The sequence below is a fragment of the Scatophagus argus genome, chromosome 21 (genome assembly GCF_020382885.2).
Source record: "Scatophagus argus isolate fScaArg1 chromosome 21, fScaArg1.pri, whole genome shotgun sequence".
Taxonomy (NCBI): Eukaryota; Metazoa; Chordata; class Actinopteri; family Scatophagidae; genus Scatophagus; species Scatophagus argus.
Window position 1 is genome coordinate 8,904,229 of NC_058513.1, and position 27,906 is coordinate 8,932,134.

A 27,906-nucleotide genomic window follows, 5' to 3' on the forward strand; every position below is an offset into this window, starting at 1 on the left:
TCTGTTTGTGGCGCAGTAGATGCTGTAAACTGAAGGCAGTATGGACCTTAAACTGTAAAGATGTAACATAAAGATCAGGTAAGGCAGGATTTTTTTACTTTACAAACTTGTAGAATAATCATTGAAACAAAATTTGTTTAAGCAAATGACTGATTTTTTTATGCTCAGTCAAGGTCACTTTCATTTTCACTTCATGTACTTTTCCTCGACTATAAAGACAATTCTATGTGATGTGCGGCGATTTATCTCTATTTGATTGAGACGAAGGAGAAAAACGTCATTTCGGCTTCCGTCGTCGTCGCGTAAGCACTTGACGTCAGCATAACAACAACCCGTCATGACAGCTCGTATGGGGGAAAAATATCGGTGAAGATTTGCTATCAAATCATATAAAATCGGTTTCACCTGGATGTAAGATTCTTTACATAAGGTAAGAAATGGAAACCACTGATCTCAGAAAGAAACCCTAACTTGAAAATGGAAATAGTTAAAAAGGAAGGTAATGGGCTGTGTATCGTTAGCAAACAAGCTAACCTAGCATTAGCCAATTTTTGTTTTCTGAGGTTGCCGAGTGGTGTTGAGGTAAATTTTAAGAAAACAGCCAAGACGACTTTTTTTCAGGCCCGTAAGAGTAAAACTCTCAACCTCCCAAACAGTTGCTTGATAAATTGGTGAATTTGGGAATACAGATAAAAAAGCTGAGTGAACGAAATTGCATTCTTTCTAGCCATCCGCCGGTCGTAGATCGACAGCATACCGCTGTAGCATACTATGCTAGTGCAGCTAACTAGCTTACATCTAAGCACCGATCTCTTGTTTCCTTTGTAACATAAGTTAAAAGTAACATCGTCACTTCATTTCTGTGCTTGCTGCTGCAACAACAGTATCTCAGTTGTTGGCCAGTGAAACTAATAACCACAACGCTACTTGTTTGCAACCAACTGGCTCTGTATATCAGTGGTGTAACGTTTCAGTTTAAAAGCCTTGCACTATCGTTTGGGACCGGGAGTGGATAATGTTTTCTGACGGTTGACCACCTCGCTGTGCCGCTCATTTATTCATCAGGGATGTCCGTCACATGAATAGTTAATTCACGGACAGCCTCGCCACCTCGCTGTATTTCAGAGCTGTGTCCACACCCAGCAAATTAAACGAATGCCTTTTGGGTGGCATCAAGGACTGCACCTAACTGGTCCAAGGCGCGCGTTGCTGGTGCATTGCAGTGAATGCACGCATTGAACTTTACATGCACTGTGACTCTAATTTTGGTTTGTCCAGACCAGGAGGGACAGGGCATTCTTCAGCCTGTCAGTTAGCCAGCCGAAGAGACGGGGAACAGGATAGGGAAGCAGGGCGAGGCGGGCCCCGCGGAGCCGGTGGAGAAGATGGCCGGCAGCCCGGAGAAGAGTTCCACCGCACAGGAGCTAAAGGAACAGGGGAACCGACTGTTCCTCTGCCGCAAGTACCAGGAGGCTGCTACATGCTACAGTAAAGCTATTGTGAGTAACCCACATTGTAAAACAAATAATAGCAATAGCATGTTCTTAACTAAAACACATTTAAAACATTGTTTCGCTCGTTAGAAAAATGAGAGAGTCCACAGTGCTATAATGTTTTTGTGCATGTGGATTGTCTGGTATGTCCTGTCTCCCAGAACCGTAATCCATCGGTGGCAGTGTACTACACCAACAGGGCTCTGTGCCATGTGAAGCTGCAGCAGCATGACAAGGCCCTGGCAGACTGTAAGCACGCGCTGGAGCTGGACAGCCAGTCGGTCAAAGCCCACTTCTTCTTGGGCCAGTGTCACCTGGAGCTGGAGAACTACGATGAGGCCATTGGAAACCTGCAGAAAGGTGAATCTTTTGCAACATTTCACTGTCTAGAAGCAGCTAGATGTTGGAGAGTGTTGCTCATGTATTTATTCGTTTATGTTTTCAGCCCATGTTTCTTTCTTTCTATAATCTGGCCTTCTTCCATTCCTGCTGTCAGTGGTCTTAGAGTTGAACTGATACTGAACATGATACTCTTGATCTTATGTCAGTACCTTTACTCTGAGATGTGGCATATATTTGCTGGGTTGTGTTAAAGTATGCTTTGTCCAGGTTTCTATTCAATGGAAGACATGGAAACTTGTTGTTTATGAAACAAAGATGTAAGAAGGAAAAAAATGTTGGAAACACTTGATGTTGGCAAACTTGTGTTGTCATAATGTTTTTTTCTGCAGCTTATAATCTGGCGAAAGAACAGAGGCTGAACTTTGGAGATGACATCCCCAGCGCCTTGCGCATTGCCAAGAAAAAGCGTTGGAACAGCATCGAGGAAAAGCGCATCAACCAGGAGAACGAGTTACATGCCTATCTGACCAAACTAATACTAGCTGAGAAGGAAAGGTGAGGTAGCAGTTGTATATCCTGTGTACTTTGTTTGGACACAATCTATTAATAAATCAGTGTGTCAAGTGGGAATCATTATTATTTTGTTCTCGGTTAATTTTGTACTTACGCAGAGAACTAGAAGAATACAAAGAGAAACAGGACGACAATCAGAATGGAGGTGATGCTGCCAAGATTTCATCCAAACATGTATGTTTTACATATGTCTTGGACTTATTTGGTTGTCATGCTTTTAATGAACAAATAGAAAAATGATGTATTCTAATTTAATGTTCATAAATATACTTAGGACAAGTATCTAATGGACATGGATGAGCTCTTCTCTCAAGTGGATGAGAAAAGAAAAGTGAGTATGAAAATCAGCTCCTTGTTACACTCTAATGTATAATTGTAATCATTCATACAATCATTTTCCATTCACTTAGGAGGATTGGAGGTTATCCTAGCATGCATTGGGCGAAAAAAAGCAGGGGAAACATCCTTTATCAGTTGTCAGCATCCATCACGGGGCTAACAAACACACACACTGATGCCATTCACCCACTCAGATATGTCTTTGTTAACAGTCCACACCTACTTCACACCATCTTCTTTTGATCGTTGACATAGCAACAAGAGAAATAGTCGAGCACGCTTTCAGATTTTGTGCAGGCTCATTTCAGACAAGCTTTGTTTTTTTTTAGCTGGTGGACGTTCTGTCAGTGTTGTATCACATGCTCAGTCTACCTCCTCTGTATGTAAAAAAAAATGCACCTGTTTTATGGACAGACAGTTATGTGCTATAGTCAACTTAAGCTGTTTCCATGGCAACTGTCAGTATTTGTTTGCCGAGGCTTGTGGCTTGTTAAAGGTAGTCGCTGACTGAACAGAGGTAGTCATCATGTATTTATCAGCTGAAATGACACCTCACTGGTTGACAGCAAGGTGTTTGTTTTCTTTCATGTTAGAAGGTGAGAAGAACTGGGAAATACTGATGAAAGATACATTTTTTATGCATCACCTTGATTTCAACAATTTGATAATGTTCAAGAATGAGAATTTGTTGAATATAAACTTGGATTTGATGATGTGGTTATAGAGGGGAAAAAACATGAATGTGAACAGGATTGTCCTGCAGCAGTTGTGAAGCCGTGGATCTCTTGGCATTACATCAGTGTGACTCTTGCTGTGTTTTATTGGCCATTCAGAAGCGGGAGATCCCAGATTATCTGTGTGGGAAAATCAGTTTTGAGCTGATGAGGGAACCCTGCATCACACCCAGTGGAATCACATATGATCGCAAAGACATCGAAGAGCATCTACAGGTAAGATCATACAGACTGCCTTAGTATTAATTCATTTTGACATTTTATTACTGCTGAATACATATTGTTCAAATTTGAATGTCTCTAAATTTATAGAACTGAAACAATTTATTTTGAAATCCACCTGAAACCATCTCAGATTGCTCCTTAAATGAATTCCCCTCTTTGAACTTTTCAGTAGTTAGTGACAGGCTGTGTGAAACTCAACCACAGATGCTAACACAAACATTTAACCTGCTCCCTGTGCAGCGAGTGGGCCATTTTGACCCAGTCACCAGGAGTCCCCTGACCCAGGACCAGCTGATCCCGAACCTGGCCATGAAAGAAGTGATCGATGCCTTTATCCAGGAGAACGGCTGGGTGGAGGACTACTGAAGGGACCCTGCACCTTACATCTCCCCATCATACCCCAATACTCAACATAAAGCCTGGACAACACAAGACTATAGAGAACAGATCACCCCTTGCCTGGATATGTACTTTAAACAAGCAGGAAAAGCCACACTATGGACTACCAAAAGGGAGCCATGTATCTTGGTCTGCCTCTTCCTCCACACATTAAATCTTTGCTGTAAAACGCCCCGCTACGAACTCCCTGAAGCTCAGCACTCAAGGCCTGCTGGTCCCTTTAAAAACCTGCTTCCTTCTTTTTCTATGCTTTCTCTCTCTCACACACATTCTCTTCCTTTCTGTCAGTTCTGTTTCTACTTTTTCAAGCCTGACTCCTTTCTTTATCCAAAATAAGGGGCCACATTCTCAGGTCTCTCTTATTCCCTCTCTCTTTCTTCTTCTCTTGAGTGCCACAATCTTTGGAAAGCGTCAGCGTTGCACTCCGGTGTTTCACAGATGTCACCAATCTGAACAAAAGAAAGAAAAGTCACACACAGTCTTTGAATTTATTAAGTTATTTGCCTTTTATTAGGCGTTTCCTCTAGTATTTCTTAGTCATTTTTTGAGTAAGCATTGGAAAATTTCCCCATTTCTGAAGCGGTACCTAAAATGCCAAAACCCGGTTCTCAATGAGGGTGACCAATTTGTATGCAAAGTTTCACATAAGTGAAAAATAGCAGCAGGGGTTGCACCTCCAGGAGGCGCTCTAATCATGCCCACCCATGTCAACAGGCTGTAAGATTTTGAGTGGATTATTAGTTGTTGTTTTTTTTCTTTACAAATCAATCACACCCCATAACAGACAATTCATATAAGTTGAATGTATGTATAATGTACTTTTTAGGTTTAGGCCTGACCTACAGTAATTCAAAATGTTTTTTTATCAGGACAGTACAAGAATTTCACAAAAAAGCAGCCTTGAACAGGACGCAGAAAATGAATAGAAACAGCCGCTGCGTTTAAAAAAAAAAAAAAAGTTTACACATTGCTGGGTAGTAGTCGAAAATGTTGAAATGTTTTGAATTTTGATAAATCAGCTGTGTAGGTTGATGCTAAAAACCTGCTTTGAAGAATGATCTGTGCTGTCTGTGTTGATTATAGAAACAAAAATGTGCTTGGACGTTGTGTTTGGCTCGTGCTGTTTGCCTGGAATGACCGTGGACGCCCACATCAAGCTTGAAGTGAACTTTCTTTTCCTTCGCAGAGGCAGGAAGGTAGCTGTCATTTTTCCTCACCTTTGTTGTGTTAATTTCATCCAACGCAGTGTCACATTTTGAAGAGAACGGCTGCAACAGATAAAACAGTGATCAGTGAGTTTTGTCTTGTGAGGGACTTTTGAAGGGCGCCGGCATCACTACACCGACCTCCTCTGTGTCAGAAATGCTGGAAGAGTTATGACCATCTTATCTCATCCTTACCTCCACATTCTTGTGTGCTGGTTCACTGGCATTCTCTGTAAAACACATTTTCAGTTAAGCGCCCTTAGAGGTTTTTTTCCAGCTGAATGTGTGTCTGTGATGAATTAGGCCTGTTGGTGGTTTGTGTCAGGGTGCAGGCAGTGTAAATAACTTGCTTGTGTATCTCAGATTTTATTTCTTGACAAAATTAGGGTTCTTTTTTTTTCTTGAGAAGTCCTAGAGCTTGAGAAACTGTATTAAATGTAGATATGTTGATAACATAAATGCTTCGTTCAGTTTTCATTTGTCCCATTAAACCATGAACTTTGTGTTTGTTTGTTGTGTTTTTGACACAAATTGTCATTAAAGAGATACCAAGTATGATGACAAATGTACTGCTGCTCATTAGAAATCCGTTAACAGGAATCAAATGGTGTCCGACATGATGTTGCAGCTGTGCTACAAAGCAAATTAACAGCTTTGCAGTACAATCCATGACATCAGCCCTACAATAAATGCTGATTTGTTGAAGCTTTTGTTTTTTTTTCTTCCCAGTGTGAGGCATCTGACTTGATGTGAGTCTGTCACATTAACTGTTTTTGAGTCACTGGTGGTGTGTGTCTTGTATTCACTGTTCCTTGTTGCTAAATGACTTATTTTTTTTTTCACTTTTCTTCCTGCCATTTTCCTCCTCAGTATTTGTAATTCTGTCAGCCAGTCTTCTTAATACGTTTTTAAATTGCCAGATTTTTTGAATATAACAAACTCTGATTGTCACATCTTCATTAAGGCAGACTTGTCATCTGTATCAGGGCCTGATTGATAACTCAGCTAGACTGATGTATTGGCTGATATTTTCTCGTTGCAGATATTATGTTGTTGCATATGCCAGTTAATAAGTAACAAATAAAGTGTCACCATTACATACACTGGGTTCTCCACCAGAAAGTAGATTACTGTTAACTCCTCTGATCTCTTTGTATCGAAGACTCAGTTTTGTAGAAAACATCGGAATGTATATTTAAAATATGGATTTATGTTAAAAACTAGTTATTATTATTGGCCTCAAAAATCCAATTCTGGTTCTGCCATAATCCTTGAAATTCAAACACAAAACATGTTAATTCAGCTGTTATTTTTAGCCACTGTCATGATGAAGTGTTGCTGTTACAAATTATTGCCCTGAGATATACAGTTGGGTTAAGTTTTGATCCTATTTTTAAGAGCCTATGTAGGAACAGCAAGTATCCAGTGAAAACTATTCTCAGCTGTGTCAGAGGATTATCCAGAGTAATCAGGAACTGTCTGTAAGACATGTTGAGTTTTCCAGTGTTATTTCTCTGAGCTTTTAGCAGCATGAACAAAATGTCTTTCAGGGTGGTGGTGATCACTTCAGGGACGGATCTCTAAAGACTGGCATAAAAGTATCTGCAGAGCAAGTGAAAAACTGTTCTCTGAACTGATGCTTTAATAGTCCCATACACTCAAAAACCTGAAACACTGACTTTAATTAAATTTATTTTGTCAACAGGTTCCACGAAATTAGGTTAGTTAAAAGGAAAAATGTTAAGGCCATCTAACATAATAAACTTGTTTTAGATTAACACAATGATTGTGAATTGAGCAAACTTAAAAAAACTAACTTCTAATCAACAAGATAAATTTATGTTGTATGGACTTAAAGATTGTGTACAGGCGACATATTTGTAGGTGGGCGTGAACAACCCAGAACTAGTTGAACTAAACTTGAAAGCGGGCATAGTTTTTACCTGAAGTTGTTACAAATGGTCGAATTTCCTTACTTTTTTGTGTGAATTATGCCAAGTATACTCCTCATACTGCAAAATATACTCCTCTATGTTTATCTGCCAGAAAATAATATTTCAACATGTAAATGAATTAATATAATAAAATATATCTGAACCACATGTTAAAAAAAATTTAACTGAATTTAAAAAATATGTATGGCAGTTTTTTGCAGATTCAAATTTTAAACATACATGTCAGTTCACTCACCAAAGCCCGAACAATTTTCAGCATCCAAACAACAGTTGGATCATTCAGTTTGTTCTTGAGCATCTGTACCTTGGATGGGAGTCTGCATGCATCAAGTTGGAGGAAGAGCTTCTGAAGTACTTCAAAGAAGGCTTTCGGTTCCTTGGGATAACTGAGGTTCAGTGCATATGTTACACTCATAAAGAGTGCACATGCAGAGGCTATGTCTCCCAAGTCATGCAGAACTTCAACACCCTCGATCACTATGCCAACATCAGCTGGAGGAGTAGTGGCATCACCTCCCTCAACACTGATGCTGTAGATGCCAAAGGTAAGTTGCTCCAGTTTCCTTTGAACAGCTGCACCAGAGTCCTTTACATAGGAGAGTCAGAAAAGACAAAAACAAACTATGAAATCAAAGGTTTTTCTGAATTCCAAAGAATAAACTTTTGCTATTCAGATTACTTTTACATAACAATTTAATTAAAATAGCACAAGACTTCAAAAAGTTCTATAAACAAAAAGATGAAGTAGTGCTGGATGATTCTATGAACCTTTAAATACACTTTAAATAAACTTTAATTTTACATACACTCACCAAGACCTTTATTAGGAACATGTTTAACCTAATGCAATCCAATGCATGAGCAGACCAATAATCAATAAATTACTGAGGGATTCTACATTATGACGGGACGCTAGCTTTTCCAGTCGGTATCTGTTTAGCGGACCTTGCAGACCAATTACATGTGAGTCCCACGTGACGCCGCTCAGCCAATCAAATTTGTGTAAAAAAAGCACAACTCTGAATACAGAGATGAGAGAGATGAGAGGTGAGTGACAGGTGGAAAGGGAAGTAAGCGATACAGGGAGATGACATGGATAGACAAGAAGACAGGAAGAGAAGACAGACGAGTGAGCGGGAGACGACGAGAGAAAAATAATGGCGAAATAGAAATTATAGAGCGAAAATAGAGCTTTCAACTCAGAATAGACAGATTCATTTATGTTCATTCCTCCCACTGGGAGCACAAAACCAGTGTGTCTCATATGTTTAGAGGTCATGGCACTCATTAAAAATGCCAATGTGAAATGCCACTATGGGACAAAACACAACGCTTGATGAAATTTTCTCTCACCGGACTTCTGAAAGTTTTAGTTGAATAGTAATCTAATAGGTTGCACAGGTGTACCCAATAACATGCGTGGTGAGTGTATATACAAACTGATTCCATGCAAATTATAACAAAGTAACAAGTTTAGTTATTCAGGATTTGATTGAATAAAAGGTAGACACTAAAATTACAAACCGGATATTCTTTGAAGAGGATGCTGGGGTCTTCATTGAGGTAGACCCAAAGTGCCTTGAGGATGCACTCCCTCCTCTTTTCAACTGTTTCACACTGAAGAAAAAAAAAAGAAAAAAAACCTTACATTCACACACCGTCTGCCTTTGTTTTGAAATATTTTTCAAATCAAAAACTGAACAAAGTTCACTTATAGATAAACCTGACAAAAGAGGAATTGATTTGGTGTGAATCAGGAAATGGTCACAAACTTTCAGTTACTCATTCCAAATGTCAACACATCTGATGCCTAAACACAATTATGATCACTATCTGTGTTATATCTATGGGAGGTGACTGCAAATAAAAAGAAAAGATAAAAAGAAAAAAAAACAGCAATTTGTATGACAGAAGCACATGAGTTGCTGCTCAGGTTTTGTAAACAACAATCAAATCACAATTTTTTACTCATTAATGGACATTCACAGGTTATGTTGGTTTCTGACTGTTCATCAGTCCCTATACCGTCAAAACAGACTAGACAACATCAACATATAATTCTATCTTTTTACCAACAGCAATACATACCTGTGCAATAGGGGCCAAAATTAGGCTAATCTTCCTCCCTGCAGAGCCTCCTTTCTTCTTCAGCACTTTGATGAGCTGGGCAGTGTGTTGGTCAAGTTGTTCAAAGAACTTTGAGACAAGGGGAGAAGTGGTGATCCTCACAAATTCTGCCTGCAACTGAAAACAATATCCACAAACACAACATATTATATTATTATACACATATGATATCAGTAAAGGAATTTAACTCGTGAAACAGTTTCCTTTCCTTGTTAACAGCTGATAAAATTAGAAATTGAAATGAGAAAATGAAATCAAATAATGAGGTTTATTGCATGGTCTTAGGAGAATTATAGATTTAAAAATAAGCTGTCAATTAATAAATGATTCTAAAACAAAAAGGCTGACAACTCAATTCACAGTAATTAAGTGGTGAGCTGTGATCATACCTTCTATGAGTACAGTGCCCTAACCGAGGAGGGAGCACAAATCACAGAGCAATCCTTGCAACATGATGACATTTATAAAGATGTTAACAGAGCAATGATTTAATTCCTGGTTTTATATCATTCTTTGCCATGCCCTTCACAAATTTACCTCAATTAAAATAATATTTCATTAAAAAAAAAAAAGTGAATGCGCTAGGGACATTACATAAATTTGTCTGAATAAAGGTATTGACTTTCACATTCATTACAAATAAGGGAATGGGTCCTGCCCTACTGCTTTGAAACAGGGGATGAGACAGGCTCAGCTTTCAAAATTTGCAGCATTTAATTGAAGTATGAGGCGTGCTGCCTTTTTGTTGTTAGCGTCTAGCTTACACAACTTCAGGCTAACAGCGGTTATTTAAAGTTCATAAACACTAAAAACAATGCATTGGCCGAATAAAAGACAACTCTTATTATCTTATGGTACACAGTAATTCCACTGCAAACACGAAGTTCCTCAAAATATACTAATAAGTATGAATAGGACAGCAAAGTCACAGCATAGCAAGGATGAAAACAATGGGGCGTGCGTGTGCCTGAGCACGTACGGGCGAACGAAGGCGGCGGGCCCGCGTCGTTTGCCCGTATAGTGCCGTGCGGCGCGCAAGTCTGTTCTTACGCTAAAAGGGCTACGTCGCTAAATCGTAAGCTAGCTTTAGCAATTTAGCTAACCTAGGAAATAAACTGTTTGAGCGGTGTAAACAAGTCGAAAACACACACGCTACAATATTAACACGTTCTACCTGCCATTTCCTGCCGTTGTTTGATATTCACTCACCTAGATAATATGAAATGCGCTTGAGGATTGGTGGGGCTAGGCGGGATAAAAACAGACCGACTTGGCTATGCAGCTAGCTGCTTTCTCATAAGCACGCCAAAAACTAAAGAACACGTCTTGTTTCACAATACAATCATGCTTAACATGAAAAAATGTTATTACCGCCACCTTCTGGATGGAAGAAGTATTTCAGTCCTAATTCACTTGACGTAAATATTTCACGTCGAAATGACACATTAATATTTTTTAAAGATAACAATAGAAAAAAATCACATGGAATTTATTAGAAAAAACATTTTAACTTAACAAATACATGTATTTTAAGTCAACTGAAAATAAAAATATATAAAGTACACAAGCCCCGTTGTTCATTTTTTGACTGTATAAACTCCCACATTTACTGTATTGATGTGAACAGGTAAACGTCACATTTCAACTCTGAATTTTCATTGACTGGACATAGTAAATGTACAAAATGTACAAATCTGCTTACAAAAGACTTCATCCCTGTAGGTCTGTTGTCTATGTTGTATAGAGCCACACACGTGTGAAAATGTGTGTGTTCACATCAGTCACGCCCGGAAGGCATGGTGTCACTCAGCCCTCACACACTGAGCCTTTTGTCAGAGCACTGATTGAAGAGCTGACATCATGGCCTGTGCTAGGAGGGAAGAGGACTGGGCACGAAGCATCAGCGAGTGTGAGTGAGTTAGCAACATCGAGCAGCAACAAAACAACGTCAAAATGGTAAGAAAAGCTGTTTCCTCTTGTCACTTGTCATGTTGTATGTTCAGAGACAGATAGGACTTCACTTTGGGGATATTCTCAGATGATAATGGATGTGCTGTGTGTGTTTGCAGAGTGTCAACACTGTGAAGTTTGCTGTGGTTGTCTTTGGATTGTCTCTGACCTTCTCCTCGGCCACCCAATGTATGAATTTAAGAATAGAATTTCACTACATTTCAACTTTTTTTGTAACATTTTAACTCTTTTTTTTCTACCTTTAAGGACTTATTATTAACTCTGTCTTTCCTGTTTGTGTTGCTCCAGTGGGCCTGACTGACAAAGCCCTGGTCTTTCCTTATGAGACGGACTTCAGCTTCGTGGCCCTGATCCCGCAGAAGGAGATGGGGCTTAAGGCCTTCACTCTCTGTATGCGTGTGGCCACCGAGCTGCCGGAAGAGAGGCAGATCATCCTGTTTGCCTACCGCACCGCCGACTATGACGAGCTCAACGTGTGGCGTGAGAAGGATGGACGCATCTCCTTCTACATGAGTGGGGACGGCGCCTTCTTTCACCTGCCGGCCCTCACAACCTTCCGCACCAGCCTCTGCTTGACGTGGGAGTCTCGCACTGGCCTCACTGCCTTTTGGGTGGAGGGGAAACGCAGCACCTACCAGGTCTACAAACCCGGACACACCATCCGTCCAAAAGGAACCGTCATCCTGGGGCAGGACCCAGACAAACACCTTGGGGGTTTAGAGGCCGTGCAGAGCTTTGTAGGGGAGGTGGCCGATTTAAATATGTGGGACTTTGTCCTGTCCAGGAGCATGATCCAGGCCTGGCACTACGGACACAAGGTCCCTAAGGGCAACATCTTTGACTGGGCCACTATCGAGTTTGAGCTGAACGGGAATGTGATGGTGGTGGATGATGACTGACTTAGTGTGGAGTCTAATGCAGAGAGAGATGAGGCTTTAAAGATCTGTGTTGGACTGATACTGATATGCATGACTGTTTTCCTTAGATTCGGTGTTGCATTGTGTTAGGGTCCCTCAAACGTTCACAAGGTCCACGAGTCTGTTTTGATGTTGCACAAAGAACCTTTTGTTGAGAAAGGGAATAGAAAGGAGAGGTGTTTTTGGGATGGGGGTTAGTTGAACATCCTCCCTTATGTAACTTGGAACTAGCAAAATGTATTTGCAACAAAAGGCAAATACTTGTGGTAGTCAGTCACTCCTTTGTGTGTTAAAGCTTCATTCTTTGATTGCTGTGAGAACAAACCAGTTAGTATCATGCACCAAATGTTGGTGTGCCACATGTATCCATAGGGTGGCACCATCTACTAGTTCACATCAGACATCGCTAATGTTGAGCCGTTATGTTTATGAACTGATGCTACTGATGAGACCACCAATAACTGATGAAAAAAGTTAAGAAGAAAATAGTTACAACAATCCAGTTCAAATACATTTACAGGCATTTTAGCAAATAAAATTGTCAAATAATGTCAGTTTACACTGTGATGATGCTACAATGTGTTTAATGTGCATAATGTTAAAATGATTTAATATTATTCAAATTGACCACTGCAGTGCAACTAAATAAGAAATTTACAGGCATAAACTGATTCTCAGATATCTCCTCTCTTTTTGCCAGGATTTAAGTTTTTGTAACCAACTGTCATGCGTGCATTTAGTATACATTTGTGTGTCCAGTGATTCTGATGGTTAAAAAAGAAAAAAGAAAAAAAGATGTTAGCACAGCAAACTGTGAGATGCATTATTTCTACTTTAATGATTTAACTGCACTCAGAGACAAACAGCAATTATCGTGTTTAAAATCCATTGCCATAATGTTGCCTTCGGTTAGTCGGCTACTCATGAATTTTCCATGTTCCAACTGATGCAAGAACGCTTTTGGGTCTGAAATAAAAATCTTGGCATGTGCATAACTAATAATGTTTGTAATTAAAGAGAATATTTCATCTTTGAACTCTTGCAGCTTCCTTTTCTTAATCATCTTTTTTTGACACATTTTAAAGGAATAGAACTTAAGTACTTAATTCCAACAGGGGGGGTAATTAAAAGTCTTTTATGTTTATTATTTATTTAGGAATTCATAGAAGTATCTTTTAAAAGAGTTAAACTCATTTTGCTGCAGGAGGAAGGGGACACCAAGCTCCCACCAAGAGAAAAATCCAAGCAGCCACTTTCTTATCATTCTGTTTATCTTCTTACTGAGAAAGCACTAATGAGGTTTGACTTATCCAACTGATGACACGCTGCCACTCATTGATTTTATGAGGCTTGTGCAGTGTTGATAAAATTATTTTTCTCATGACCAGTTTTGAGCCCTGGGATGAAGCATATTCAGGGGTCTTTGTCTCTGTATTTTCCTCTCCTTTCTCCAGTGTTCGACGGCAAAACAGACGTTATGAGTAATGAGACGTAATGAGTGTTTAGTTTCCTTTCCCTTGTCTGTGACAGTGGTGTGCTTGAGCTTTGCATCTTGTGTGTTTGTGTAGCCTGTCGTCATGCTACTCAGGTCTCATATGGTGGCACCTGGAAACTGCACGACGTCCTCCTGGATTCATCATTTTGTCCGTATTGTAATGTTAATATTTTTTAGTGATTCATACTCCGTTGCTCTCCAAATCAAGGGTGTAAGGATAGAGGAAGTTGTATGCTGTACAGACTGTGAAGCCCCTTGGGCAAATGTGTGATATTGGGCTATATAAATAGAATTGACTTGACTTGAATGGGATAAATTGTTATGTGGTTCTTGTAGAAATCGAGTCATATGGAGTTGCTTCACTAACAAGCCCCCTCAGAATAAGCTCAAGGTCAGATCTTCTCCATCCAAGTGTAACACAGTAACCCTGGTTCCAGAGCGCCGTTTCTGTTCGTCTCCATGGCTCTGTGCACTCATCCTCCCTGCCTGCACCACCACACTGACCTCCTTGCAGAGACAAGGGAGAAGTTTCCAGCGTGCAGCCGATGCAGGCTCCCTTGAGGGTGGGAAAGTGCTGTGTTCCGAGTGTGTGTTTATTCCGACCAAATCAGCCGTCGGCTCTCTCACAGCAGCTAAATAAGGAGAAGGCAGGGCCAATGAGTTCTGACTGCGGGTCAGCAGCCAAATGTTCCACCTTCTTGAATGTTGCAATGCATCAATCCCAGTGCCCACTCACTGTGCGGTAACACCTTTGTAGACCATCTGCCCAAGCTTGGCTTCTCGGCCCTCTGGTATACACACACACACACACACACACACACACACACACATACACATAGTCTGTTATTTCCTTCTTTTTGCATCTCTGCCCAAGAAGATTAGTAATTCTTCATACACATGCAGAAATTCGCACTTAAAAAGGTCAAACTTGACTGCTTTTCTTATTTAAAAATATCTCAAAATTCGTTTCAAAATTTCAATTACGCAGATCATTTAAACATTCTTTTGCAAAACAATGTAGATAAAATTATATGTTTCTTTGATAAACACAGCCTTTTCGTTTTCTTTCTTTCTTTTTATTTTTAGACAGGTTAATAATCTGGTGCCTCATGCACTCAAGTGTTTCTACACCACAGAGGGGCTGTCTGACGCATGTAACAGAAGGACAGAATCAGTGGCCGGGGCTCTTCACAGAGTGGATAATTATTCCTTCTGTGTCCCTGCATTGCATGTATTATCCAACTGAGCAAACAGTTGCAGGGCTGCTTGTCCTGCTTGCAGACAGGGCCGCCAGTGTAGGCCTGTGAGATCTGCATATTGGCCCATGGTGGTTTAAGCTTTCTGAGGCAAGGCGGTGCCGCTGACTGTATGTCCATGCGTGTGGAGCTGGTGAAAATGTTTTCCACGCGAGAGGAGATAGACGGCAAGAGGGAGCCCCGCGTGAGGCGGCGAGGGGAGACAGAAGGAGGGCCGTTCTGGATTCCTTCGAGCAACTCCAAATAGATTTCCAGGCAAAACATATTTGCATACGCAAGACAGTGCTACGAGCTATCTGAGTGAGCTGTGGCATGTGTTCATTGAACAGATGGATAATTTTTTTAGAGCTTTCTTGCAGAAATTTCAGGCCATTAAATTGAGATCTTGAGCATTATTCAGCCGGGTTTCTGTTCGTGAAACTCACAAAGAATCATTGGGATGAAGCTCCTGTTTTTTTGATCAGATTTAGTATGTGATAGATCATAGATGAATCAAAGCAGAAGAAGGTGAAATCTTCAAATAGAGACCAAAATAATTTCTGCAAATACGTCTATGAAAACTGAAACTCAATTGAGCTGGAAAAAAAACAAAACCAAACAAACAAACAAACAAAAATAACAGAAATTCTACGTGTCAAAAGGATTACAGTTTGCTCTCTGCAGTGTGCTTGTTCACAATCATCCTTAGTCTGCTAAAAGCCACACCAGAGGTCAAAAACAATATTATTTAAGATTCAAACATTGGTCTTATTGTTTTGCTGTAAATTGATAACTCAAAAGTCTTGTGACTTCTGTTCGAGTTTGAGTCACTTTATCTTTTCTTACCAAATGTTCACCGATGAGCTGAATGTCACACCGTTCCCACTCTCGCTCTTGGAGGCTGTAATCAGTCAGTATGGTCGTTCGTCCTCCCCCTCTGGGCTGTATGAAAAATTCACCAGGCCTTCCCATTAGAGTCAGTCTGAATCAGGGAGCAGGCGTTGCAATGGCCACACATTTTTATCAATCAACACTTAGCAAAGCAAAAGTTACGTTTAGGAAAACACAAAATTACAGCAGTTGGCTTTTTTTTTTTTTTTTTTTTTGCTGCAGATCAGGTGAAGCATCAGCTGTATGCACTATATATACAAGTGCACACACACACAGACACATACACACACACGCACACCCATCAGCAGTCCTGAATTGTTAAACACAGATGGACCATACCCTTTTCAGTGCAGACTTTTCACACTGATGGTGTGACACCTGACCTTTACTGCGTGCAAGTGTGAGAGCAGTTGGCTCTTTCCGGTGCGATACCTCCGGGCAGGACGGCAAACACGGTGCTGTCCGCCTCCGAGCATCCTGCACTTCCTGCTGTCAGGAGAACAGAAACACTGAGGGTGTACAGGGATTGGTCAGAATAAAAGAAACACCTGATGAGACAATAACCCTGCAATAACTGCAAGATGAAATGTTTGGGTTTCATTGAGACCTGATCCGAGAGCTGCTCATTCAACTCACTTTAGTGCTTGTTACCCACTGACTGGAAAATGAAAGGGACATTACACAGGTTTTACATGTTAAGTCAATCTACTGACAGGCAGTACTGAATAGCCTGTGGAAACAGTTTTGCAAAGTTTTCTGTGGTTCTGAGCCATGGCAATAATAATGATAATTATGATAATAATAAAAAAAACATCATTCATGGATTCCTGACTTTTATTTATTTTTATTGTTTTGTTTGTTTGTTTGTTTTTTTAATCAGAAAGCTTCTGTTTAAAGGATTTGTTTGGAAATATGTGTTTACAAAGCAGAGGCTAAAACAGACACTCAATCTTCTTCTTCTGCTTCTTCTTCTTCCTCTTCCTCTCTATATCACTATAAATTAAATTATTTAAAATTCCTGACAGTTTGTAGGACAAAAGGAGTTTAAAGGTGTCACTTCTGGGCATTTGTCACTTTTTTAAAACCTTGTAATCACATGTTAAATATTAACTGGTATACAATGGAAATTATTCATGCTATTTTGTACATCCCCTGCTGTAACCTCTTAGTACGGATGTGATTTGAGATTTGAGATTTGATTTATCTAAAATGAACAACTAGCAGTCCGGCAAGTACACATAATACAAACACCACAAAACAAATGCCAAATGACAAACAGAGAGCAGAAGAGAGTGGCGAGAGACTCTGTGGCTGAATGCTTTGTGGCTTTTAGCAGTGAGTTCTCCTCCGTCGCCTCTGGGCTGGCTTCTCCTGTGAACATATGAACTGTGCCACAGCGTGTGGTGCTGGGAGACGGTCCAGGGCCTCCTGATTAAATATTACAGCTCTCTAAATGGATGGAGATTAGCCTCTGTGGGAATGTTAGGGCTTAATTTACCCTCCGGCCAGATGTGTGTGTGTGTGTGTGCGTATGAAAGAAAAAGCAGAGAGGAAGGGGTTGTTGTACACGTGCCCCTCTGTAAATGGACTGCATGTTTCAGGAGTAGGTCGGTGGAGGATGTACTGCGGTTTTACGGGCTGAATGAATGCGGCGGTTCAGAGGTGTCAGCAGGTTAACAGGATCATTATGGAAACGTTATGATCCTTATGAAAACTGACATGTTTATCACATGTCAGCTGTGAGGGCTTCCTTTGTTGTGCTTTAAATTCAAACAGCTGCTGAGGAATTCTGAAATGTTTGGGGTGATGCTGCACTTGGAGTCTTCATATTTATTGAATTTTAAAATCAGTTACTCTTTTTCATAAAAAATAATCTTTTATTTTGAGGTCTACAGTTAAAAAAATGAGTAAATAAGAACAGTAATACCACAGTGTAAAGATACTGTGTTACAATTAAAATTCCTGCATTCAAAAATTTACTTAAAGTATTACCATCAAGATATACAGTACTTAAAGTGCCAAAAGTAAAAGTGTTATGCAGAATGGCTATTTTAGAGTAATATTAATTATGTGACTGCATTACAAATATTAATGCATTCATGTTAGCATCACCTGAACGTTGCAGCCAGAAGTAGGGATAATTTCTATAATCTATAATACTATATCAAATATTTATTTTGTTTATAATTTAGTAAATTGCATCTGCCAAGTACACATTAAAATAAATGTAGTGGAGTAAATACAAGTACCTTAACCTTGTACTTCAGTAGTTGAGTACAAGGTTACAAGGTAGTGATTTTCCACCCCTGCCAGAAAGCTTCACACAACATTTCTGTGTATTTATTTGTGCGTGCTGGGCCTCATCTCTTCAAAACATCAGTCCAAATGGTTGGATTAAGATTTTTTAATCAAATCTTTTTTGGTTTTTGTTTCCTCACATAATTTACTGAACATTTATTTAAACAGATGGACATGTGATAATGAAACATATTATCTTTTTAATGATATTATCTACATAATCTCCCATGTAACAAGCAAGGCTGTTACTATTCATTTATGTCATTGAGATAATTTGAATTTATTAATATGTATAACACTAATATCTGACGAATTGATTGTGAAATATTTGCACAGATAAAGCTACTTATGGAATAAAATATCAGCAAACAAATTAAAAAAATACAGTTAAAAATAATATTAAAAAAACACAAACAGGAAACAGAAAGATCAGATCTTGATCTATAGCTCATTATGATGCTATAAGATATAAAGTAAAAACGAAGGTTAATTCAAGCTCTGCAACATATTTAGTGTACCCAAGATACAGCTTGTAAAACTACGATCACAGTGTGAACTAAAAAGATGTCAAAAGCTGAGCTGAGTTGTCTCTTTGTTCTGTGTTCTGTACTTATTTTGGTCTCTGGCTTGATGATAAGATGTTCAGTGTAAAAACCACAACGTCCTCATACTGAGGAGCCCCATAGAAAACATGTTTTCTGTTCAGCTCCATCAGCACACAGTACATACTGTGTGTCATATATTAATAATCACAAATTTTTTCACAGTTACAGTCAGAGAAAAGGGTTTTCTTTTGCAGTTCAGAGTTGTTCCAGCTGCCTCATTGCAGTCTCCCTCCTTCACTGGGAACACTGGGTTGCTTCACATGCGTTCTGCAGGTGTTATCCTAGTAGGCAAATGACTGAATTCACACATATGGAATAAACGACTGTCATTTTAATTGCAGGATGTTTTCTGTGTTCTGTTATGCCATCTCGACATTTGCTCTGAATTATTGATCATTTGGTTTTGTAGTTCAGCGCGTTTAAAATGCTTTTAAGGATTTGAGTGCGTGTTTTGAGGTCTTTGCATGAAAACCCTTAACTTTATTATTTATAAGCACATGTAACCTTTATGGAAAAGAGGGATTTATTTAATCATCCACTCTGTTCCCTCACCTGTATTGAGAATGTGGATGCGAGGGCTTTGGCGGTCTGATGAACATATGTTTTTCCCTGTCGTCTTCTGCATCACTGTGAGGCTTCACTTCTCTGTACATTTTCCTCTCATAATGGACAAACACATCCATCAAACACACACCACATATGCATCCGCAGACAATGACTGTTCAACAGAAACACACCGCATCTGCACACACAGAGGCACGGCAAAACGCCATCACACACACACACACACACACACACACACACACACACAAGCACTCTGCGCCACTGGGCAGGGACTAGCCTGAAAGATTGAAAGCAATTAAAACTATCATCTGCAGTGGCTCTGGGCAGGCCTGTGGCTGCGAGGGGGGAGCTGCCACTGTGCATCATCCTCTCAGCCTCAGCAACGCACAGTGACATGAGAGGGAGAGTCGCAGCCCTCTCCGAAACACACAGGCACTGCCACGGCTCCCCTTGTAACGTACACACATGTACGCACACACAAGACTTTGTCGGACGAATACCCTAACACTTAATCCAGCCGCCGATCTTTCACCTGCTCCTGTGTTTCAGTGTCTGCTTCTGAGAACTGCATGACGAGACTCAGAGCTCAAGTATCCCAACACAGTGAGTCTCTGTGAAGTTTTTCGATAACTCCATGTGCAGTGACTCCTGGGCTGAACTGTTACAATATTGCACAATATTGCTGAGATTTAGCACAGGTGCACCGTGCATGGTTTCATAATGGCCTGGCCTGAAGCACAAGTAACCAGCGTGTCTCCAGAGGTGAAATGACACAAACAGAAAAAGTTTAAGTTACGATGCAAAGACAAGAAAAGATTGTGCAAGATGCCTTTGGTGCTTGAAGAAGTGCTTGTTTTTTTCATGCGCAGGTCTTACACAAACAAAGAAAAGTCTGCAGAGCCTTGGGTACCTGTGCCGGCCAACAGAGGAAATAGTTATTGTTCAAGTAAATACTTCAGTGTTTTGGGATGCTTCATTGGAGTATAGACACACACATACACCTGCACACAGGACTCATCAGTCTGATCTCATTAAGTGGAAGTGCTGTAACTGCAAGCTGTTTGGGCCAAACTTGGAGCAGTTTACCTGTGTTCAGATCCTAGGGAATGGTGGCTGTCTGGCTCTGTCTGGACTGGCTCTTAACAAGTCTCCTCAGGACAACCACGCTACCATTATCAACTACTGTTACTATTTCTCTGTCTCTCTCTCTCTTTCTCTCTCCATCCTCTCCCTCCGATCAGCTCTCAACCTGTCACTCTCACTTAGCGTCGACATTAGCACCGGTGGTTTCCTCATCCTGGTTCTCTTCACCCCTCCCCACCACCATCTCCCCTTGGTGCGTTTGAATACATATCTCCGATATTCAGCCCCTACTTAATTTGACGGGCCCCTGTTTTGTCAGTCTGACAGGCCCATAGCAAGACACTAATAGGCCACAGAGACCACCAGCAAAGGCACCAGTCAGGAAGGGCCCCGCGGTGCCAGTCCCCATCACCCTCCACGTCTCTCGGGGCGATGCAGGCAGGAGAGAGGATGTCAGGGGTGGGGTGGTCAGGCAGAGGTGCTGTCACACCAGGCCACAGCGGACTGGACCAGGCCTCAGTAGTGACACCCGTCACTGCTCCTCTGCAAACCCCTTCACCACCACCAGCACTCAACACACACACACAAAGAGGGTAAAAAGAGCAGCCAGTGGGGGTATCTGAGGATCTAATGACTGCACCTGCCACTCACAGCCATGACTGCAGTCATCACAGAGATGGTTCCTGAAAAAGGGCATTAACTCCTTCCTGCTTGTTTGATGATGGACCCGTGGTGGAGCAGCTGGGACAGAGGGAGCATATCTGCTCGTGTCTTTCTTTTTAGGCCGTCTGGCTGAGTGACTCTGACCTGCTAATGTCTGATCATAGTTAATTGGTGGTGGAAGGGGGTACCCTAATACCCTAAATTTGAGAGACTGGCTGGAGGGTCAAAAGTATGAGACTGACGCTTGTGGTGTGTAAGGCACCAGTGGTTCCTCAATCCACCAGACCGAAATATCTCAACATTTGTACAGACATTCATGGTGTCCATAGGATGAATCCTACTGATGGTGACCTGCTGACTTTTCCTCTACTTCCACCATGATGTTGACATTTTTAGGCTTTAGTGAAATATCCCAAAAACTGTTGGATGGATTTACATGAAATTTGAAATTCATGGAACCCTAATGATTTGCTGGTATGACTGTGTTCTAGTCACATTTAATCTACAGGTATAAATCACCTGTTTTCCACCCTTTTTGGGACACATACTAAGAAATTTTTCAAAAATGTTTAGACTTTTAATTATTATTGTGCTGTCATTAGTTTAAAAATAAACTGAACATTGACACACCTGCTCATAAACATGATATCATTGAAAACTCTGCACAGTGACTTTATGCACTTTGTTTTCTCACTTACTTACTTTGTTTTCTCACAGAATTCATTCAATCTGAGCTCTCACTGAGAGGGATAATTCAATATATATCCGAAAGATATGATTCTTGAGGGGTTGCTATCAATTGCAGGGTCAAGAGATTAAAGAAAAAATGTCCCAGAAGATGTTATCAGTCAGTTAAGATCATCCTGGATTCTACTTGCCTTTGGTTTTGACTGTTTTCTGTGACAGAGAGAAAAACCCAGAGGATGTCAGTACTGGGATGAGAGCCAGAGACAGGGGGATCCATGTGTGTGGGGGGGACTCCCGGGGTCTTTCGCTTAGTGAATTATTAAGGTTTACTAATACTTCATAAATCTCCTCTTTGTCCTGTCCATTACCAGCCTGTCACATCCTCTTGCTGCTCCTAGACTGACTCACTTGCTTCATCTTAATGACAGAAGTTAAACTGTGTTCCAGAGGAGATGGAGGAGGGTGGAGGTGGGGGTGGGGGACGGACTTGGGGAAGTGGGGAAGGGGGGGAACAGCACTCTGCAAGTAGGCCCCAGGGCTGGATGGCTTGTGAGGGTGTGTGTCAGTTCAGATTGTTTGCTTGTGTGTGTGCTGCTGCTCCTGCTTGTCTTCAAAATGTAAGCATAAATGTGTGCTTGAAGACAGTGAATGAGTGAGTGTATCAAAAGAAGAAGTCAGTGTGTATCATTTCTTAGATTCATGCTTCCTCATTAACTCCGCACACATCTACACCACCAGCTCGCTCCCTCCTTCACTCTTCCTCCTGCCCTCCTTCATCCCTCCTCCTCCCAAAACAGCAAACCTTGCCTCAGTGCGTGCCTGGCGGACTCTCTCCGCGGTCTCGACAGCCGAGCTGGTCGTTGCCCCAAGCACTGAGGAGCTGTCGCCTTTCGTTAGTGTCGCTGTGGTGACCCGGAGTCCTGCCTGCCTGCTCCTTGATTAGAGAGTGAGGTGGATGGAGTGTGTGTGTGTGTGTATGTGTGTTTGTGTTTAGCAAAGAGAGGGGACGGGGGTGCTACTCAACTCCCCTCCAGCCCGCAGAGCTGCTTTTAAAGATCAGTGATTTGGTCAATTGGCCTGGCAACTCCAATCCCATGGAAGGTCACTGATGACTCAATGGACCAGTCACTGAGGCAGGCTGTCATGTCACTTTATGTGTGTGTGTATGTGTCCATGTTTGCATCTAAGTGTATATGTCTATGCGTATGCGAGTTACCAAGCCACTAGCAAGATCAATGATAACAAAATCTATTAAGATGTGATCAGGATATCAGAAATTCCACAAGCTCGTTCAGGCTTGTTCTAATTCAAAATCACTCTCGAATTATTGTACTCTATTGTACAGGTGCATCTCACGGATTGTGTGCAGCTTTACACAGAGGTGAGCCATTGTAGTGCACAGAACAAAGCAACGCATAGATAATTGCAACCAATATGACAGTACATTCCATAGACTTCCTAACGTTCTGCTGATTTTAAGTGCTTGTGCTGTTCTTTCTTTTCCTTCTTTTCTATTGCTTTACACTTCTTCTGTTTCAATGTTTTATTTCCCTGTAAAGCACCACATTTGACTGAAATGGTGCTGTACATGCGTCGTGGTTAAACACATGCAACAGTATCCCTTTGCTGCTGACATTTGCTGCATGTCCTGCACCGTCTTGCTTTCTCTTAGTTTCCTTCCTTTAACTCAGCTGCAAAATCTCCAGTGAAATGATGTTCACACACATAAATGTTAACTCAAACTATTCACAGTCATAGATGTGACATATATAGTGAAATAAACTGAAAAACACGTCACAGAAAACTCGAGTTCCACTGCTGTATCTTCAGCACAGGAAATGAGATATAAGAAGTGCAGTTTTGTTAAACAACACAGTGCTTGTAGTCCTATCTCATCCTGTAACCTAAAAGTGTGACGGATGGTGGCTGACCTTGTAAAAAACTTTGGACAGCCAACTGTCTGCCTGTCTGCTGCTGGATGGCCAGGTCAGTGAGTCGCTAGACCCTGAGGGAGCCATAAATACTGTGCGCGATTTCACTTCCTGTATGCCCTGCCCAGGGCACAGCTGTCCATCTCTGGACAATTTCGCTGCCCAAAGGGAGGACTGCCCAGCTTCACGGACCTTGTACACAAGCTGCCCATCTGTTTGGGACTGTCTCTCATTCACCCCCTGGAAAACAGAAGCAGAGAACTTGGTCGGTTTGATTTAAAATTATATTAAATTATAAATACAGATTGAGTCACTGGAGTTTAATGTAACTGGATAACAGTTCCTTTATTTAATCAGCACAATTTATCCTCCAAAACATCAGATCATCAAGAACATGGGGCATCTGGATAGCACTGGATGGAGTGCTATGAAATTTGGTATATTCATGATGTCCAGATGATCTGTCCTAATTCTCCTCTAGCGCCGTCACCAGGCCATGCTCGTGTAGTACTTTGGTTTTACATGGGCTGTATTTGGTGGTTAGTGCTAAATAGCAAATGTTAGCATGCTAACATACTAAACTATGATGTTGATAATTGTAAACTTCCTGCTAAATTTTAATATGTCACTGTAAGAATATCAGCATGCTCAAGTACATAGCAGCTAGCGTGGCTGTAGACTCTTTTCTTGTTTAGTGTACGTACTAGTGCTGATACCACATACCTGACACTTGGGTTTCTGTACTGATATTTAGATCGTTCACATAACATATATAATGAATCAATACTTGGCTAAGAGAGTCCTTTGAATGGTGACTAAAAAGTAACTGTCTTGTCAGAAAAGCACCTCAGATTTGGACAATTTGGCAAAACTCCCAGATTACATTCATGACAATGTTTTTTCACATTGCATGCTACTATGCCATGATTAAGATTAGGAAAAGATCATAGTTATGGCAAATAAATTACAATTGTGGTATTGTTAAAGATAAGCAACTGAAACACTTGCTTATGGTTAGGGGAAGTTCAGGGTTGCCATTAACACAAAGGCGATTTTTAAATGCAGGTGTGTGATGGGACATAAACTCTGGGCTCATGAATGAATGACAGAGTCGCTACACTGCAGTCCATTTCGCTGACCTCCTCACTGCAACTTTTCGCCTTGCTAGCCATTTGACATTTGATATACATCATGTGGTTCAGAACTGGACACAACACCTAGGCTGTCTGGACTTAAGATTGTCATTGGAATTATTTTCCAGAAATCAAGCCTAATAAAGGTCTTTCATTCTTAGTCAAAAACGTAAAAATTCAAAGAAAAGGAAGGACTCAAAATGTAAGGCACTTTAAAAAGATACAACAAGATATCACACATTCTCCATCACCCGTATGCTGTGTATCACAGTGTCAAAGTGTTGGATGTGAGAGGAGAGATTCTGCAGCAGCAGAGAGAATACGCAAGAACGACAGCCAGTGAGAGGGAAACAAGACTTCCCTCCAGCTATGGCTTCCTGACTTGTTTATTTGCTAACTGGGTGGGTGGGGTGGGGGGTGGGGGTGCGGTGGAGGGGGTGAACATATGGTTTGCTAAAACATGGACTTGTAGTGGGGAGGCCGAGGCACCCTAAGGGATGGAGCTGACGGGCTTTGGTCCCTGTCTCCCTCAATTCCTCCCGCTTGGACAGCCAGAGCCAAACAGCCGTCCTCGAGGAGTTAGCAGCCTAGTGCAGCCTCTCTCTCCGTCTCTCTCTCTCTCTCTCCCTGCTGCTGCCCGCACCCCCACATGCTTTCTCACTCCAACCCAGTGATGGTAAAAAAAAAAAAAGGGGGGGGGGGGGGGGGCACTGGCTTTGGGGCGTATGTGGGGGGGGGGGGGGGGGGGCCCTGGCTGCAGCTGGGAAACTGGCTGACACCATCCTCTTGTCCCTGGTCCCCAGAGTGAGGAGCTGCACTGAGCCCTGTTGCTGAGGGAATAAAAATGCCGGTCCCCACAAGAAGAAATGCTGGTGCTGTGGTCCCAACACAGATGGACATTTGCTGTGCGTTAGTGACTTTAGACATGTTTGTCGGGTAACAGATACTCTCCTCGCTGGGAATTCCGAACTCAAAGCGAGGTCAGGAGCTGTAGTTTTGGGAGCAGAGGGAGACTTGTCAATGACCTACCAGCTACTGCAGCTATCTTATACAGATCACTGCACTGAGATAGACAGTTACACACACACCCTCAAGGTCTATGTGTTTACGGACACACTCGCTCACTGGGATCAAGGCACTAATGTACACACATGATCTCACACACCCTGCATTGATGAACAAACATATGCACACACTCACATACGCTCCCTGTGGGTCAGTGGCCCAATATACACATACTTACAAACACACACACATACACACACACACACACTGGGTCAGTTGTTGATAGACTTACACATGCACACCCCTGCACACACCCTGAAGGTCAGCGTCATGATGGACAGCAGTCCTGATGCGCTCTGACAGACTCGGCTGCTTCCTTTCATTTCCACTTGCTTTTCCCCCATCAGGTGACACCCACAGGTGCCTTAGCGAGAGAGACCCCGCCTCCTGCGGGTGCGTTTGAGGGCAGCTGGTGGAAAAAGGAGGGCGGAGACTGAGACGATGAGTATAGAAGCGGGTGACCGAGGCACCAGCTGCTTCCTGTCAGTGACCCACAGCACAAGCGTCAGTGTGAACTCCACCTCTCCTCACACTCACACATATATGAATGATAAACAGTCAGTGGACTGCAGCTGCATCTCATTCCAGATGAATGCCTCTGACAGACTGATAGTAACAAGCCCCTCTCACCTAATGATTCTGCCACAAAGTTGCATCCTTATCTGATGTTGAGACTCAGAGAAGGGCACGGACCTCTGCAGAGAAAAATCCACCGAGTCATATGTCCAGTCATGGCTGAACTTTCACATCTGCCCTTTTCAGATATCAGACCAGCTCACACTGAAGGCTGTGTTTTCACCTTGGAAAATAGCCAGTGTTCGTCTAGCCCTCGTCTGTATAATTGTGTGTGTTCATTTAAGTGTGAAGCTGAAAATGTCTCATTTTTTGCTTCCAGCACTGTTCCCTGATGTAAAGTGGGGGCAGTTCACCTCCGAAAAGGACACTTGTCTATTTTGCCGGGACTTTTGGATGTGCGAAGTGGATCTGATGGCCTAAAAGAGATCAATGACCTTTGAAAGTAACAGTTTTGGGACAGGTGCATATTTGCTTCCAAGTTTAAGATCAATACAATTTTTATGTCTGTCCATTAAGTAAGAAGGCACAATCAGCAGCCTGTTAGCATAGCTTAGCACAATGACTGGAATCAGGGGGAAACAGCTAGCTTGACTCTTTCCAGGGGTAACATAATCTGCCTATCAGCACCTCAAAAGTATCAGCAAGTATCACATGAGTTCTTGGCCTGAAGCTAACCCCTGGTAAAGCCACAATTTGTCATTCTTACACTTCTGGTTTTGTCAATTTACAGATCACTTTTATGTTTAATAGAGAAATATGAAAGTGGCATCAGTCCTCTCATTCAATTCAGCAAGAAACCAAATAAACTCCTCACCCAAAGTTATTCCTCTAAATAATTTTGTCTGCAGATTTGACAAACCAAGGAGGAGAAAACTGAAACATCAGTCCAATCATATTAAAACACTGGTTCACATACTGCAGATATTTTCCATACCACAGACAAGCAGGACTTGAACAATAATCAAGACCATGTTGCAGAGAGGCTAAGCAGTTTGACAAACTGAAGATCTCAAGGGAATGTAGCAATTGTAGGCCACAAGCAAAGGCAACAAAGCAAAATTTTAAAACCATTTATAACAGAATAAGCATCCAACTATTGTGCTTAGTTGTCAAGTATGGCTTGCAAATTTTTCAGAAAAGGAAATCTGAGTCTGAGAAACTATGGAATTTTGAAATAGAAAATGCATAGGAACCCTGTGCTGAAGTGTCCTTGAGCTCCACGTGTTGTAGGACTGCCGAAGAGCCTCAAAGGAAAAGCAAAAAAACCCCACAAATTTATGCTCCAACAGTGTGAAAAATTAGCTCAATTATACATGGAGCAGCTGCATTATTGCAACAATGATGTAAGACAGCTATTAGCATGTTAAAGAATATTATCAAAATTATAATGATAATTTAAG

The 27,906-nt window shown here is 41.4% G+C and overlaps 2 protein-coding genes across 3 annotated transcripts; both read left to right on the forward strand.

Moving 5' to 3' along the window:
- The first annotated feature begins 273 nt into the window (after nucleotides 1–273).
- On the forward strand, nucleotides 274–5,813 carry LOC124052723 (E3 ubiquitin-protein ligase CHIP-like). 2 transcript variants are annotated; one of them, XM_046377301.1, is made up of 8 exons: nucleotides 274–430; nucleotides 1,279–1,499; nucleotides 1,655–1,853; nucleotides 2,225–2,390; nucleotides 2,507–2,582; nucleotides 2,683–2,739; nucleotides 3,581–3,697; nucleotides 3,947–5,813. In XM_046377301.1, exons 2-8 carry the CDS (start codon nucleotides 1,386–1,388, stop codon nucleotides 4,070–4,072), a joined length of 855 nt encoding a protein of 284 aa, XP_046233257.1. In that variant the 5' UTR covers nucleotides 274–430; nucleotides 1,279–1,385; the 3' UTR covers nucleotides 4,073–5,813. The 2 variants fall into 2 exon arrangements, with proteins under 2 accessions (XP_046233257.1, XP_046233258.1); XM_046377302.1 differs by having other exon boundaries at nucleotides 279–430; nucleotides 1,284–1,499.
- Nucleotides 5,814–11,194: 5,381 nt separating this feature from the next.
- On the forward strand, nucleotides 11,195–13,295 carry crp1 (C-reactive protein 1). Its single transcript, XM_046378286.1, has 3 exons — nucleotides 11,195–11,348; nucleotides 11,462–11,531; nucleotides 11,652–13,295. The coding sequence occupies exons 1-3, from the start codon at nucleotides 11,346–11,348 to the stop codon at nucleotides 12,260–12,262; spliced, it is 684 nt and encodes a 227-aa protein (XP_046234242.1). The 5' UTR covers nucleotides 11,195–11,345; the 3' UTR covers nucleotides 12,263–13,295.
- The last annotated feature ends 14,611 nt before the right edge of the window (nucleotides 13,296–27,906 follow it).